This window comes from Schistocerca americana, chromosome 2 (assembly GCF_021461395.2).
Source record: "Schistocerca americana isolate TAMUIC-IGC-003095 chromosome 2, iqSchAmer2.1, whole genome shotgun sequence".
Lineage (NCBI taxonomy): Eukaryota > Metazoa > Arthropoda > Insecta > Orthoptera > Acrididae > Schistocerca > Schistocerca americana.
The window spans coordinates 560148626-560166213 of NC_060120.1; the positions used below are offsets into that span (position 1 = coordinate 560148626).

The following is a 17588-nucleotide window of genomic DNA, read 5'->3' on the forward strand; positions in this document are numbered from 1 at the left end:
TTACACCCCACGAAACTTTTGAAACTAATGAAGACACTTTGAAAAATTTAATAGTGTTGTGTGGGAGGGTAAGATTACACAGGGAACTATGAAGCACAGCAGAGGAAAGGAAATAAGAGTACTAACCTGACTGTAGCAGATATTGAAAGTGACCACCATTCATCTATTGGCACTTTTAGACCCCAGTCAGCAAGTTGCTGAAGGTGGGTCAGAGCTGGACTGTTTGAATTGCTGCATTCTCATCCAAAATGTTCTGCCGCAGTTCTTGAGGAAGTAATTGCACGCTGACAGGTCAGGTGATGTGGATGGCCAGCTAGGACCATGACCAGACTGAGCTCTGCTAAGAACTCTGTAAGGCATGATGATTGCATAAATGTGTTCCAAGATTGTATGGGCAGTTGCTCCATACTGCTGGAAGTAAGTAGGTATTTTCCTCCTCTGTTAATGCTCCCACAAATGGTTTCTAAATGTTTGTAATGTAATGGACTGAAGTCAGCATCTGATGAAAGATATGACGTGCAGACACTGCAAACCAACCTCTAACCTTGTGGTCAAGCAACAATCTTTCGTGGAAGTTATACAGATTCTCTGCTGCCCAGAACCTGCGACATAACCACTCAGGTGAAATCAGGCTTCATCACACATAAAGAACAGATCCACGTCCAGGCCATTAATTGTTATCTCATTGAACAGCCACTCACAAAATTAGAGGCACTGCAGAGCATTTGCTAACTTTAATTCATGAACAACAGGCACTTGGTAGGGATGCATGTTCTCATCTAGGTGGAGTATTCATCTGCCCGATCAATGTGATATACTGGTCTCTTGTGACATATGTCAGGTTGATTTGGTAAGACTCTGAAGTATTTTCTGGTGAACTGCAGCCACATTTTCTGGTGTACAGGCATATTTTGGAGTGTTTTTTGACTTGTTCAAAACAGATCTTGTCTGGCACCATTTTTGGATTCAGCATTGCAAGGCACTCTTTGCTGGCACTTTGACACCATTAAACTTTTCAACATACAACAGACCACACTGTTGCCACGACTCTGTTGTCACATAACTTTCCACAACAAACACCCACTGCTCCACTGTGAGTACCATAGTCCACTTTGCGCAATATCCTACGCCAGTAACACTTTTGAAATTGTGGATGGCTATAGATGCAGCATGGCTCGATATTTATGCAGGGGACTTCCAATGGCGTGTTGAGTCCATTTCACATCACGTTTCTGCACTATGCTGGGCAAAAAGAGGTCCAGCATGATATTAGGAGATATCTCATGATTTTTGTCATCTCAGTGTATACCATTACATATTATTAATATATTTACTTGAAAGAGTGGTCTGTACATCCTTCCTTGTCTCTCAAAATTGTTTACAACTGTGATAGATATTATATTTCCTAATATTTTGGCTGAATAATCTTATTGTATAGTGATGGTGAATGTCTGAATTTGTTGTCATGTTATCATTGCTAATTACATGTTTGTCAAGGAAAATTAATATTATTTACATACATACATACTTTTTGCTAACCAAATATATGCATTAGCCTCTAAAATTATTTCTGATATTGATTTTCACATCTGTAAATATGCATTGCCTGCTCATTTGTGCTACTATTTGTGATCCATACGACACAAGAACCATTATTCAACTTCTGTGATATGCTAAATGCTTGTCCCACTTCCTGTCACTCTGAAACTGAAAATCAAAGAATCTGATGACTTTGCCCCAGACTGATTATTAATGATGCCATTTTTCTTTCCTTTTTTTTCCCCCATGTTTGTTGCACTAAGGAAATTTGGGGCAAATGAGAGAACATAACAAGAAAGGAACTACAATTCTAAATCAATTAAATACATTCTTCTAATTATGCAGTACAGTGACAGATGGTAGCAGTAGCTGATGGATATCGAGAGAAAGATTGCTATGATTAAATAAGCCATTGGAATAAAACCAATTTCTTAACAAATAACCACCATATTATATAAGCAATAAAGATATGTATCAACACATTTATTTGAAGTATTTTAAGAAGTAGCTGAGAAAAATCACCAACACCACCACCACCACCACTCACAGATTAGGCATTAGGTCTGTTCCAACTGGCCAATTGCTGTCTGCATGGCAGTACAAGGAGTGATGATCTCTGATCATAGGACATATTGGGATGATGCTGCTGCTACTTTATTCAAGCAGATCCTTATTTGGCCTCACGAGGCTGAGTGGACCCCATCCCAGACCCCCAACCTAAAAAAAAATTTGAGGTACTGGGAATTGAACTCAGGTCCTTTTACCCCAAAGACAGCAATGCTAACCATCCAGCTATGGAAGCATTTCTTTTACCCGTTTCTACTGCCACCTCTGGTCCATCATTTTTCCTGTAAATGTAATGGATCAAGTACCACAATACGTACAATGATGATGTTACATACAAATTGTTACAATCAAAGACATATATTCTACAAATAGATGTTATATACAAATGAACTTACCTGCAGCAGCCTTCCACACTGATATAAATTTTGTACTCTTTAGTACAACTGTGTTGTGACAGGGGAAAACTGTGCACTCGACTGAGACTTATCCAGACACCAGCCATTCAGAGGCATCACACTTCCAGTAGAAACATCTAGGAAGACTCCATGGACTGAGTCAAAAGCCTTAAATTCCTACAAGCACCAATCCATTCCTTCTAAAACTCAAATATGTTTCTTCATCAGAAGAAAGGATAATATGGAGAGTTCGACTTCGCCAGTCTTGGGATTACTACTGAGACAAAATTTGTTACTTCATACTTGATTTCATTTATAAACTTGTCACTTTGCTAATATGCACTGAATTTCTTTCCTTTTATTTCAAATCACAAATGTAATATGTTATTAAATTTAAAAACTATGTATATTTACTTTACAGATCGAAAACGCATGTCTGTAATAGTGGAAGATGAGGATGGAATTATATGGCTCTTTTGCAAGGGTGCTGAGTCTGCTGTCATTCCACTTGCAGATGATGGTCCAAAGCAAGAAACACAGCGACATATAACAGATTTTGCTATGGTGAGCTTTTAATGCAAATGGGATATGCAAAATTTATGTATAAAACATTTTTGGGCTTCTTGCTGCATCAATTCAGGGTAAAACCTTGAGCTATCAACATTTACCTCCATCATCTTCATCAGGAGTAACTAATTTCCAAAACTGGTGCTGCTGTGGCCCTGAATTGATGCTGCATACAGAACTTGTATTTGAATATTGTATGTAAACAGAAGGAATGTTCACAAAGACATTCCCTAAGAAAGAACAAGCATATATCACTCAGTTCCCAAACAGGAAGTTGTTAACTTTTGTAGCTTTTGGACAAATCCTTTTTTCAAGCACACTCATAACCAGACGCAGCATAGCAGCAGTACTTAGATTGCATCCACATTCCTTGTGGTGTAAATGATCATTGATTAAACATGAATAGGAACTGCATCTGCTGGGTGTGGATGCAGAAGGAATTGACCACAGAATGGAAACAGCTTGAAGCTATGTTGGGCATGGTTGCAAGGTTTCAGGCCATTGGCCAGGGCTACAGCGACATCTGAGATGAATGCTTCAGTGCCTACAGTATTGCCTGGGACTCCTGATGTCACAGCACCTTCAGATGCATGCATCCTGGTCAATTGGCTCTCACATGACAGTGAATAGTTGACAGTCACAAATCTCTAAGTGGAAGGCAAGAGTAGTTACTGGTCACATGGATGCCCCCTTATGCCTTAAAAACATATTTTAGGCATTGTCCACTGCTGAACGTACATAGGCTACACAGGACACCTCATCTGTTGGACTGGGGCTACCCTTTCTCAAAGATCCAGACAAGCACAGAAGGTGGCATTGCTTGTCACTGGGAGCTCCAATGATAGGTGTGTGATAGAGACTGAAAGGAAATAGCAGGCAGATGGGGAGGCTCTTCCAGCAGTGACAACACACTGGGTGCACACAGCTAGAAGCTGTGGCTCATATTGGCGTGAATAACACCTGCTAGCTGAATCAAGGGTCATCCTTGCTTCGTGTAGGTGGCTGGCTATTTTGGTGAAGACACCTAACTAGAAAGTGAGGTGGAAGCAGAGTTAGCATTTTGCAGCATTGTTCCTTGAGTGAGTCATTGTCCTCTGGTTTGGAGATAATTGGAAGGCAGGCTTAAACCTGAGGCCCAGATAATTCTATGAAAATCTGGGACATGGTTTTCTTGTCCTCTGCTGTTAGAGGGATTGTAGGATCTCCCCCTCCCTCATAAAAGGTCAGGTGTGTACTACACTCAGGAAGCAGCTACTATGATAGTGGGGTATGTATGGCATTCTTACAAAGACCAGCTGAGGCATATTCTGGTTTCAGACAGTGTAGAGTATCAGCCCCATAAATTAAAGAAACAAGCCAACTGGAGAAGAAAGTATTAATATAGTTTTAGTTAACTGCAGGAGCATTCTTGGAAAGGTCTCAGTACTAGCATCACATGTAAATGCTAATAATGCCCAAGTAGTATCAGGGACAGAAAGATGACTGAAACCAGATGCACAGCAATGAAATTCTAAATTCTGACTGGAAAGTATATTGCAGATGTAGGTTGCATGCTAGTGGACCAGGTGTGTTTTATGCAATACAATTATACATAATGAGGATAGTACAGATCCCAAATGTGAAATAATTTGGGTGGTGATGTGCTTAAAAGTGGATCAAACATTATACTTAAATGCCTCAAGAGCAGTGGTGGCACAACATTTGAGGAAAAACTTGGTGAAGATTTTGCATAAACTTTTTGGTCATGGTGTAGTGTTAAGGGGATATTTCAGGTTATCAGCTCTAGAATGGGAGACCCAAGTGATTAGGTCACATAGGAGGGACAGAGAATAGTGATTTTTTTTTTAATGCCTTAACCAAAAACTACCAAGTAGATAATTACAGAATCAGCTCATGAAGGTATAGCATCACTGAATATGGCTGAGCAGTTAACATGTAACATACATCTCCAGGACTGAAAATGTTGACCATAAATAGACAGAGTTCAAGAGTATTGTACAATATGCCCCAGACAGATTTGTGCCGAGCATAGTGTTGAGAGGTAGAAAAGACATACTGTGGTTAAACATCCATGTTAGAATGCTGCTATGAAAGAAAAGAAAACCCTGCTTCAAATTTAAAAATATCCAGAGCCTAACAGAGAATCAAAAGCTGAACAAAGCCAAAATTAATGCAAGGAAAGACATGCATGAAACACTCAATTGATTCAAAAGTAAAATTCTATTTACCAATATGATAAAAAAAACCTAAGAAGTTTTGGTATTATGTTAAATCAGTAAATGGATTGAAGTCTCTCTTCCATTGGAATCAACACAGATTCTGAAAAAATTATCATGTGAAACCCAGCTCACTCTGTTCATCTATGAAAGACCCAGTAGATATGGCACCTATATTGATTCTGGTTTTTTTTTTCCAGAAGGCATTTGGTACAATTCCACAATACCTAATACTAAAAAAACTCTGTTTGAACAGGCTTTGGAAGACCCTAATGGTATTGACCGACCACCATGTCATCCTCAAACTATAGGCATCACAGAATGCTTATATGGAGGGGTGTGCGGTCAGCACACCACTCCTCCGGCTGTTGTTAGTTTTTTAGTTCTCGTGACCAGAGCCATTACATCACAATCAAGTAGCTCCTCAATTTTTTTTCACAAGGACTGAGTGCAGCCCCTTGCCAACAGTGCTCAGCAGTTCGGAAGGTCACCCATCCAAGTGCTAGCCAAGCCCAACAGTGCTTAACTACAGTGATCTGATGGTAACTGGTGTTAGCACTACGGCGAGCCCATTAGCATATTCCACAATATCACCTAATGATAACATTATAATCATATGGAATATCAGACAAGCTTTGTGATTGGATTGAAGAATTTCTAGTAAACAGAACACAACATGTCATTCTTGATGGAGAGAAATCTTCAGATGTAATGATAACTTTGAGTGTACCACAAGGGATTTTGTTATTGGACCATTACCTTCTACAGTATGTACACTCCTGGAAATTGAAATAAGAACACCGTTAATTCATTGTCCCAGGAAGGGGAAACTTTATTGACACATTCCTGGGGTCAGATACATCACATGATCACACTGACAGAACCACAGGCACATAGACACAGGCAACAGAGCATGCACAATGTCGGCACTAGTACAGTGTATATCCACCTTTCGCAGCAATGCAGGCTGCTATTCTCCCATGGAGACGATCGTAGAGGTGCTGGATGTAGTCCTGTGGAACGGCTTGCCATGCCATTTCCACCTGGCGCCTCAGTTGGACCAGCGTTCGTGCTGGACGTGCAGACCGCGTGAGACGACGCTTCATCCAGTCCCAAACATGCTCAATGGGGGACAGATCCGGAGATCTTCCTGGCCAGGGTAGTTGACTTACACCTTCTAGAGCACGTTGGGTGGCACGGGATACATGCGGACGTGCGTTGTCCTGTTGGAACAGCAAGTTCCCTTGCCGGTCTAGGAATGGTAGAACGATGGGTTCGATGACGGTTTGGATGTACCGTGCACTATTCAGTGTCCCCTCGACGATCAACAGTGGTGTACGGCCAGTGTAGGATATCGCTCCCCACACCATGATGCCGGGTGTTGGCCCTGTGTGCCTCGGTCGTATGCAGCCCTGATTGTGGCGCTCACCTGCACGGCGCCAAACACGCATACGACCATCATTGGCACCAAAGCAGAAGCGACTCTCATCGCTGAAGACGACACGTCTCCATTCGTCCCTCCATTCATGCCTGTCGCGACACCACTGGAGGCGGGCTGCACGATGTTGGGGCGTGAGCGGAAGACGGCCTAACGGTGTGCGGGACCGTAGCCCAGCTTCATGGAGATGGTTGCGAATGGTCCTCGCCGATACCCCAGGAGCAATAGTGTCTCTAATTTGCTGGGAAGTGGCGGTGCGGTCCCCTACGGCACTGCGTAGGATCCTACGGTCTTGGCGTGCATCCGAGCGTCGCTGCGGTCCGGTCCCAGGTCGACGGGCACGTGCACCTTCCGCCGACCACTGTCGACAACATCGATGTACTGTGGAGACCTCACGCCCCACGTGTTGAGTAATTCGGCGGTACGTCCACCCGGCCTCCCGCATGCCCACTATACGCCCTCGCTCAAAGTCCGTCAACTGCACATACGGTTCACGTCCACACTGTCGCGGCATGCTACCAGTGTTAAAGACTGCGATGGAGCTCCGTATGCCACGGCAAACTGGCTGACACTGACGGCGGCGGTGCACAAATGCTGCGCAGCTAGCGCCATTCGACGGCCAACACCGCGGTTCCTGGTGTGTCCGCTGTGCCGTGCGTGTGATCATTGCTTGTACAGCCCTCTCGCAGTGTCCGGAGCAAGTATGGTGGGTCTGACACACCGGTGTCAATGTGCTCTTTTTTCCATTTCCAGGAGTGTATAAATGATCTAGTGAATAAAATTAGAAGTAATAAGAGGCTTTTCGTGGATGATGCTGTTGGATATAGAGATGTCGTAATGCTGGAAAATTGTAGAGAAATGAAGACAGACCAGCAGGGGATCAACACCTGGTGCAGGGATTGACAATTGACCCTCAGAATAAGCAAATGTAACATATTGTGAATACATAGACAGAAAGACCCCATTTGTAATATTACTCAATTGCAGAACAGTCAGTGGAAGGAGTTACTTGCTTAAAACATGTGGGAGTCTGTGTATTGAGTGATGTAAAGTGGAAAAACCACATAAAACTAATCATTGATAAGGCAGATACCAGAATGAGATTCGTAGGAAAAATCATCAGAAAACATAGTCCACACACCAAGATAATTTGCAAAACCCTTATTCAACTAATACTCGAATACTGCTGTTTTTCTGGGATTGATAGAGGAAATTGAGAAGATCCAAAGAAAAGCTGCACATTTCATTACAGGTTCATTTAAAAAGCACAGAAATGTCTTGGAGATACTCAGTCAACTCCATTGGCAGACACTACAATATAGACACTCTGCATCGTAGTAAGTTTTACTGTGAAAATTCTGAGGGTCTAGGTTCCTGTAAGAGTCAACCAGTATAGTCCTATCAACATCTCACAAAAAGACCATGAAGGCAAAATGATAGAAGTTTGAAGATTCCAGCTCACACTAAGTCATATCAACAATTGTTGGGACTATTCATGACTGGAAAAGGGCGGGGGGGGGGGGGGGGGGGGGGACATTGACAGTGCTACACAAAGTACCGTCTGCCACACACTGTAAGGTGGCTTATGGAGTATAGATGTAGATGTAGAGGCAAGCTGGAGGTGGGTGTAGGACAGGGGGCTAAAGGACATTGAGGCCAGGAGGATTGTGGGGCTGAAGGATATATTGCAAGAACTGCTCACATTTACGTAGTTTATAGAAGCTGGTGTTAATATAGAAGCTGACATTAGGAGGAAAGGATTGGATGGCACAGGTTGTGAAACAGCCATTTAAGTTGAGCATGTTGTGCTCAGCAGTGTGTTCTGTCATTTGCGGTCAACTCTGCTCTTGGCCATAGTTTTGTGGTGGTCATTCATTCAGATTGGTAGCTGGTTTGTGGTCATACCCATATAAAAAGCTGTGCAGAAATTGCAGAAGAGCTGGCATATGACATGACTGCATTCACGGTAGGCCCTGACCCTCCGATGGGAGGATAAGCCTGTGACAGGATTGGAGTAGGATGTGCTGGATGGGTGTATAGGACAAGTCTTGCACCTGTAGATCCCACCAAGAAGGAGAACCTTCAGGGTGTGGAATGAGCCTAGATATACATTAACAAAATACAACTTAATGTGTATGCTGTATCAACAGAAAACTGCTTATGTTCAGCTTAATGCTACTTCTGCTTACGCCAGCTAAATTTACCTAGTAAATTACAAGAAAATCCACTTTTTTGAGAAAAGGCCACTACTTCCTCAATTATTTTAAATATCTGCTGTTTTTATTGTGTTGGTATCTTAATATTTAATTACTTACATTTGTATGTACAGAAATCATAACAAATATTTAAAGAGTGTGCTGCAATGCAGAATAAAATTGTGTAATTTTCTACCTAAGCAGGCAGTACCTCTTCTTATTCTTTATAATCTTATTTATAATTTATAGTGCGAATATATACCATTGGTGAGAGAAAAAATTGTAAATTACAGCGAGGCCTGCGGACTATGATTGTTGGCTGTAGGAAGATGGATGTGGTTCAATACAATACCTTGAAGGCACAGATTGAACTTTCAAGGCAGACTCTTAGCACAAGAAGGGAGTCAGTTGTGGCCAAAAGCTATACACAAATGGAAAGGGGACTGATATTACTGGGAGCTACTGGTGTTGAGGACCGACTGCAAGATGGAGTACAAGAAACTCTGGAGAGTCTCAGAGCGGCAGGTATCAAGGTAAGGCTAATGAACTAACTAAATACATGGAATGTGAATGTTCATAAGTTATTTCATTCTGTGAACATTTAAGCTATGATCGTTGTTACCATTGCAATCTAAAAAACCAAATCTTTTTTAATAACTTGTCAACAAATGGTGCCACTGACACAACTGAAAAAATGAGGTGCTCAGATAACTGGTTCTCCATAGACACTGTCAAGTTATTCCGTGATATACATTGTACGTCAGCTAAAAGAAAAACTAGATTTTGAAGTAAATAAAAACAGATCCTTGAGCCTTTTAAAATCTTCATCTGGTATAGCTGTGATTATGCATTCTGTCTGGTAATAAAATTATGTGCAGGTTTTGTCATTCACATGTTATGAAAACTATGGAACCATTCACAAGAGTAAACATCAGCATGTTATATTTAGTCCATCTCCCCCTTGAGAGTCTGTTCTTTAGAAGTATCGAGGAAGTTCAAATTCGTAATTTGGCCTTTGTAAAGGATATTCTATAAAGAAGGCTATATTCAGACTCATTAATTGAATACTGTTTAAAATAATTCTAGCATTCATTGAAGGTTTTTCTGGGACAGCCTTTAATTGTTTGGACCAAAGCACATTACTGTATAAGGTGACACATTGGCATTAAGGACAGGCCTTTGCCGTAACACTTATCAGATGAAGGTGTAACTCTAATTCGAAATGAGAAATATTATCAGCAGAGTCTGTCAAGGTTTGATTTTATATATATTTTTTTCTTTTTTTTAATATACAGTAATTCACACCCACCACCTTTTGCACATTAAAATAATAGAAATTCTCCTCTGGAGTAGAAGAAGTTTTTTTTATTTTATTTTATTTAGTCCTTCAAATCCTGTATGTATAGAATATATACAAGGATATTGGACATGGTTGGGTATTTACAAGATAAAATACAGTTTGTATTGCAATCCTAAGGACTAGATATTGAAGTAATTTAGCACAGATCCAGAAATACAACAAACATTACAGGCAACATACAAATTAGAATATTAATAATGCATCTTTATTTTTGTTGTTTGGCTTTTATATATTCTGTCAGACTGTAAAAGCAATGATCAATTAAATATGCCTTTACTTCAGCCTTAAAACCACAGAGTTTACCTATTGATTTAATATGTTTAGGTAGATTATTGAAAATCTTTATCCCAGTATGTAGTGTGCCTTTTTTGCACAATGATGTTCTCACCCGTTTCACATGAAGGTCAGATTTTTGCCTTGTATTGTGTGCATGTATATCTTCATTTTTTAATAAGATATCTGGGTGTCTATTGATATATTGTTTGATGAAAACTGATGTTTCATAGATAAAAATGCAAGGAAGAGGAAGAACTGACAGTTTTTTGAATATGGGTCTGCACGATTTCGTATTGTTTACCCCTTCAATAATTCTTAGTATTCTCTTTTGCATCCTGAAAAGTTTAATATTTGTTGTTGTATTGCCCCAGAAGATTATGCCATATTTAATTACAGAATGCACATAGGAGTAGTATACATTTAACAGGCTGGCTTTGCTGTAACAAGTTTTTAAGATCCGTATCATGTAACAGGTTTTGCTTATTTTTCTTTGCAAATATTCAGTATGTACAGCCCATTTTGTGTTGTTCTGGAGCCAGAGTCCCAGAAATTTAGTGCTGTCAACACTTTCAAGAACTCTGTCCCTAAGTTCTATTTCTATGTTTGGGTGGTGTCTTGCTTTTACATTATAGAAATTCAGTGCTACTGTCTTTTGTTTGTTTATAATTAGCTTGTTGTAGCTGAACCACTGTTCTACACTGTTCATTGTTTGGATAGCGGAGTCTTTAAGTTTTTCTTCTGTTTTACCACTAATAAGGAAGCTTGTATCATCTGCAAATTGGAGGGTAGTTTGGCAATACTTGTTGTACATAAGATCATTGACATAGAGGCGAAACAGAATGGGTCCTAATACTGATCCTTGAGGGACACCATATTTCATATTTTCATATCCTGAATAGTAGTAGCTGATTTTGTTATGGTCAGTATATTGCACTTCAACCACCTGTTTGCGACCACATAGGTATGTCTTGAGCCACTCATTGGATATACCTCTAATTCCTAACTGGTCAAGCTTCTGCAGTAGGGCACTATGGTCAATGACGTCAAAAGCTTTAGATAAATCAAGACATATGCCTGTCACAAACTCACCTGCATCCAGTTTAGTATAGATTTCATTAAGAAATTCAAATATTGCACTTTCAGTTGAATAGCCTTTCCTGAAGCCATGCTGTGAAGGAGAGAGAATCTTATTTTTATTTAGGAAATCAGACAATCTCTTATAAAAAACTTTTTCTAAAATTTTAGAAAATACAGGCAGTAGGGCTATTGGTCTATAATTTGAAACACATTCTGGATTTCCTTTTTTGAACAGTGGTTTCAGCTTTGCTGTTTTTAAGCATGAAGGGAAGGTTCCTGATGCCAGTGAGCTGTTGCACAAATGTGTCAAGGGTTCAGCTAAGGCAAGACAGCATTTTTTAATAATTGCATCTGGTATTCCATCAATTCCACATGAGTAGCCTGTTTTCAAGGTTTTTATAACTGATAAAATTTCTTCAGAATTTGTGGGTGAAAGGAACAAAGATGTAGACACATTTCTCACACTATTGCATGTTGGAGGTGATATTTTGTTGTGTTCTTCCAGTCCACTCACCAACTCTTCACTTACGTTTGCAAAATATTTGTTGAAGGTCCCTGCAATTTCTGTTGGGCAAGAAATCATTTGTCCTTCATAACATAAGTTCACATTTTTATATTGTTTAGTTTCACTTGTTTGATTTTTTATAACTTCCCATATAGCTTTAGACTTGTTTTTTGAGTTTTCAATGTAATTGTCATTTGCCATTGTTTTAGCTTTCCTTACAACATTTTTGAGGATCCTCTTGTAATTCTTCAGGTACAAATGAAATTCATGAGGCATGTTCTGTGTCTTTGCTATATCGTGTAATCTTCTTTTCTCTGCACAAGATATTCTAATACCTATTGTAATCCATTTGTTCTTCTTGAAGTTAGGTTGACATTTTTGCTTTTTTAATGGAAATGCAGCTTCAAAGTATGACATGAAGATTTCCATGAATTTTTCAAACTTTTTGTTAGTATTTTCACAGGTATACACTTCATACCAAGTTTCTTCACTTAGTTTCTGTACAAAAAGGTTTATTTGTTTGTTAGTGAATTTCCTTGCTTCTTTTACAAGTTCCTCTTTCTCAGTTGTTTCACTTGGGGTGTGCAAAGCAATAAACTGTGCATAGTGATCACTGAAGCCAGTATTAAGATTTCCGGCACATAAATTGTGATTTACATTTGTGTTTATTAATATCTGATCAATTGTTGAGCTAGTTGTTGGTGTAACTCTTGTAGGAGAGTCTATGGTGGCTTTTATGTTATATGTTTCCAGTAGGGTCATCAAGCTTTGCTGGTCTTTTGAGATTTCTTGAAAATCAATATTAAAATCTCCACATATGATCACTGTTTTGTTGAAGTTTTTTATAGTATTTAAAGCTGCTTCTAGTTGGTGACAGAAATCATTTAAGTTCCCATCAGGGCTCCTATATACACAGATGATTATTAATTTTAATGCAGAGAGTTCAACTGTGGATACTTCAAAAATTTTCTCTTCAGCTAACAGTTCAATGCATTTTATGTTACAATAATCAATGCCACTTTTAACAAATATACATGACCCTCCATGACTGGATGTAATTCTAGAAAATGATGAAGAAAGATTGAAGTCTGCAAGTTTTGTGACTGACATTGCATCTTTAGGCAGCCAGTGTTCAGTTATACACACTACAGAAACGTTTTTTAGCTCATCAGTACATAAAATTTCAACTTCACTTAATTTGTTTAGCAATGATTGGACATTTTGATGAATCAGCATGAAATTAAAGGGTTTGTTAGGCTTTGGCATATTGTTAGACTTTGGCATATTTAATTGATCACTTACCTTTACCCTGTCAATAAAAAATCATTCAGGTGTGCTGGAAGTACTGCTTTTCTTTTCCCGACTGCACCTATTCTTCTATTATCATCTGCAGCAGCATTTTCTTCTGTGTCTGGTTCCCCTGGTAGTTGTTCAGCTGCTGCACCTGCTGTTGATAATATTGCTGCTGGTGTTTGAGCTGGGTCTGCAATTGGTAGAGCTGTTACTGCATTCATTGTGCCTGAATATTGGAGGCACCTAGTTCCTTCTTTTGTTGTTGATGTTGGTGAGTGAGGTCTTGCTGGCGTTGTTTCCTTCGAATATTTGGGGGGCCAATCCAGGATGATTTTACTTTTGAGTGTTTGATGCCTCTTGGTGATAATTTCTTCAATTTTTCCGACGAGCAGTTTTTTCCCCATGTTGTTAACGTGCAATCCATGTAATGTGTGGAATCTGCGCCCAATATTATTAACATTTACGAGTTCTACATTTCTGAAATGTTTGCAAAGTAATGAAATTTGTTGGTTGGCATTGATTATTTCTTTATTTACGCATGACCAAGACGGTAAGTCATGCCGATGTGGAATGTTCAGCACTAAAACATTTGTGTGTGTCAACTGTCCTAAGCACCTTTTTAGTTCTTGTTTTGCTTTGTGGGTTTTGTTTTTATATACGTCATTTGACCCACTAATTAGCACAACAAAGTCTTCAGAGGATAAGTCAGCAACGTCTGTGGATCGTACATGATTGCAAACTTCCGACATAGAAGCACCAGGCTTTATGTAAGCGATTGTTTGTAAACTGGACTGACCGTTCAGAAGGCGAGCAAATCCACGACCATGACTGTCTGCCATCAAAACTACTTTTCTTCGTTTAGGTTTCTCTGCCTGTTTAGAAGGTCCACCGTCGTTATGGCCAAACAATTTAGTATCAGCGCTGGACATATACTTCATATTTGGGTCACGTAAGTGTTCAGGTCTTTCAATTTCATTTCCTTTCATAGCAGTAGTTGAGTTGTTAGGCATTCTTTTGGATGTATCACTCCGCGTATTTTTAGTTTCATATTCAGCTCGGAAGTTAGTTTTATCACATGCACAATGTTTCTTACCTTGCACGGTTGATTGCACACTGAACCTGCTTGTAAACGCGGTATTAGGGTCATGCAATAACCTTTGTTGAGAATGAGGCACTTTGTTTTTCACTTTGCCTGGAATTTCGTGGTTACTGTGAGGCAAGTTTGATGTAGGTTCACACTTTCTGGTCGTAAGTTTTTTTAGTTCGCTCATCAGAGTATTAATGGTTAATTGCAGACTACTAAACGATCATTTAACTTTCTGATTTCATCACTACAATTCGTGCACACGCTGTTTTTATCGGTGTAATTTTCACTTTTTCCCGCATGAACACTATGCATACCAACACTAGCCGCCATCTTGTTGTCAAGAGAAACTTCAAATTGTTTTCAAATTTTACTTTGCTGTTTATCAGGTATTTTATATCACTGGATAAGTGATTAAAAAGTTTTGTTACAGGATCGTCCACATCTTTTTGTGTTAAAGAAAACCTTAATATGTAGTACTGAATGTCATTTTCCCTTATGGTATTGTAATTATGTGCATCATCGTTCCTTTTGAACTTCAGTGGATTATTTACAAGAAACTTAATGGGGGAAGTAAATATACTGTGAAGTAGTTGTCAGAATGTTTAACTCCTTAAACTGATATCTACTAGATATTAGTGGGTGAGCACCACATATTATTCTTGAAGCATATTTTTGAGCGATGAAGACTTACTTTCTTAGAGATGAAACAATGAAAACTCCAGGTTGGAGTATCAACAATATAAGGACACGGATAGATTGCTGCACACCATAAAGAGTACACGATGAGTTGCATATAGACATAACAATAAGACTGTTACGCATTTAGCTTTCAGCCAAAGCCTTCTTCAGAAAAGGAAATACACGTTCATTCACATAAGCAAACACACCTTACACACATATGACCACCAACTCTGGCAGCTGGGACCGAGCTGCTGGAGATAGTGGTCATGTGCACATGAGGTGTGCTTGATTTGTGAATGAGTGTGTGTGTGTGTGTGTGTGTGTGTGTGTGTGTGTGTGTGTGTGTGTGTGGGCGCATGCATGTGCACATGTGTGCGTGTGTGCATGTGTGTTTCCTTTTCTTAAAGATGAGTTACTCCAGAATATTATTCCATGTGACATTATTGAATGGAAATATGTCAGCTTGCTGATTTGCCTCTCTGCAAGATTGGCAGTGATTCTAAGTTGTTTAAGGAATTCTAAAATGTGGTTTTTTCCAGTTTAAATTCTTATCAGTATGGACACCCAAGGATTTTGAAGTTTCCACCCTATTTATTATTATTTCCTCTCCATGTGTCACACTTGCCATAGGCTTATTACCCCTAGATGTGCAGAGCTGAATAAGTTAAATCTTTTTAAAATTGAAGGTAAGTACATTTGCAGGAAACCAGTCAATGATCCTTTAAAACATTTTTTGCCATTTCTTCCATTTATATGTGTGTGCTTGGATTGATTACAATACTAATGTCATCTGCAAAAGGGAACTAATTCTGCTAGCTTTATATTAGACAGAAGATTGTTAACATATATGAGGAACTATTATGAACTGAAGACTGAGCCTTGGGGACCCAAAACTTGATTTCTCTCTCCAGTCAGAAGTACATCCCCAGACTATATTGGTTGAATTACTAAGTACAACTTTGTGCATTCTTTTGGTTCAATATGACATTATCCATTGTTTGGCTATACCGTCAGTCCCATAAAACTTCAATTTATCCATGAAAGTACTGTAATTCACCCAGTCAAATGCTTTAGGTAGATTGCAGTAAAGGAACTCTTCTGAAACCCACACTGACTTTCTGAGGGTATTATTGTTCCTATGGTGAGATTCTATACACACCTTCTAAAAAATTTTGGAAAAATGATGTGAACCGACATGCAGCTTCAACATACTATTACCTTTATTCTAGTTTAAATGAGAGTCACAGGTGCTCAGATTCAAGTTACAGCCTAAATACAGTTTTAACTTGCTGCAAATAGTCAGTGCAGTGAATTCTTGACACACAATAAAATATTTCAATCCAGTAATGACTTCAAGTGTGTGAAATAGTCATTCTTTCTTAAATGTCATCAGTCCAAATTATGATTGCACTACAGACCTGACTTTGCAAAGAGTAACTACAGAGGTTGGAAAAGAAGGAGAGAGGTGGTAAAATATAGGAGCTGTTAGCTGATCTACGAGGTATGCCTAGATGGCTCATGTAGATGAATAATGTGCACAAATTGCAGGTGTGTCTGGTTGTGTACTGGCCTAACACATAGTTGTAATTTGTTGATGATAGGATTGTCCCAATCAAGGCTACAATCAAATCAGTAATAAAACAGGTGTGGAAAAAATTCACAGCAAATGTTTTAACTCTGAATATCCATAAAAGAATTTTGTGCAGTTTCAGAACCATGTTAAAGCCCCTGGAAAGGAAGTTAACAAGCAAGAAATCAATCAAACTCTTTGTATAAATTTCCTAGACATTCAAAATGATGATCAATTAAAATGGACTGAACATGTTTGTCTGCTACTCAAGAAATTAAGTTCTGGATTTTTTTACCTTGAGAGCTATTTACTGCCATTATTAGCAAGTTAAATTGTTGATATACCTCATACATTTAAATTCTTAGAAAATGTAGCAATAGGCATATAAGTTTTAGTGCTAATGGAAGTAATTGTACAAGTAATATGAGGAATTAGCAACTGCGTGTTTTGCAGGAACAGAAAATAGTATTTATTACATGATGCATAAATAGTCCTTGCTATTTCTATAAAAGAAAGAAACTGTTGTGAGAATTTATTTTGCTTATGATCAGTATACCATGAAGTATGAGTTCACCATCAGTTTCATTAATAAAGTGAGATAAATCTTCTACTCAGATACATATTTACCCCTAAATAAAAATTGTTTCTTCTATTTGATCCGCTGTATATTCCCCATCTTCCTTTGTAAGTGGTACTCCCCAACTTCTCTCTGTAGGTGTAAGTTAAATGGTTAAGAAGTTGAAGACTTCCATGCTGTTAACCAGATGACAACATGGGCATGTCAGTAAGCAGGGAGAGAGAAAGGATGTAACCTGAGTGAGC

The 17588-nt window shown here is 39.1% G+C and overlaps 1 protein-coding gene across 2 annotated transcripts in view; it reads left to right on the forward strand.

Annotated features, from left to right (window-relative positions):
* Positions 1 to 17588, forward strand: part of LOC124596513 (phospholipid-transporting ATPase IF-like) — a 643086-nt gene that overhangs the window by 545871 nt on the left and 79627 nt on the right. For both annotated transcript variants that reach the window (XM_047135678.1, XM_047135677.1), the window contains 2 exons: positions 2923 to 3065; positions 9211 to 9450. In XM_047135678.1, the coding sequence (XP_046991634.1) occupies positions 2923 to 3065; positions 9211 to 9450 (383 nt within the window). The remainder of the gene's footprint in view (positions 1 to 2922; positions 3066 to 9210; positions 9451 to 17588) is intronic.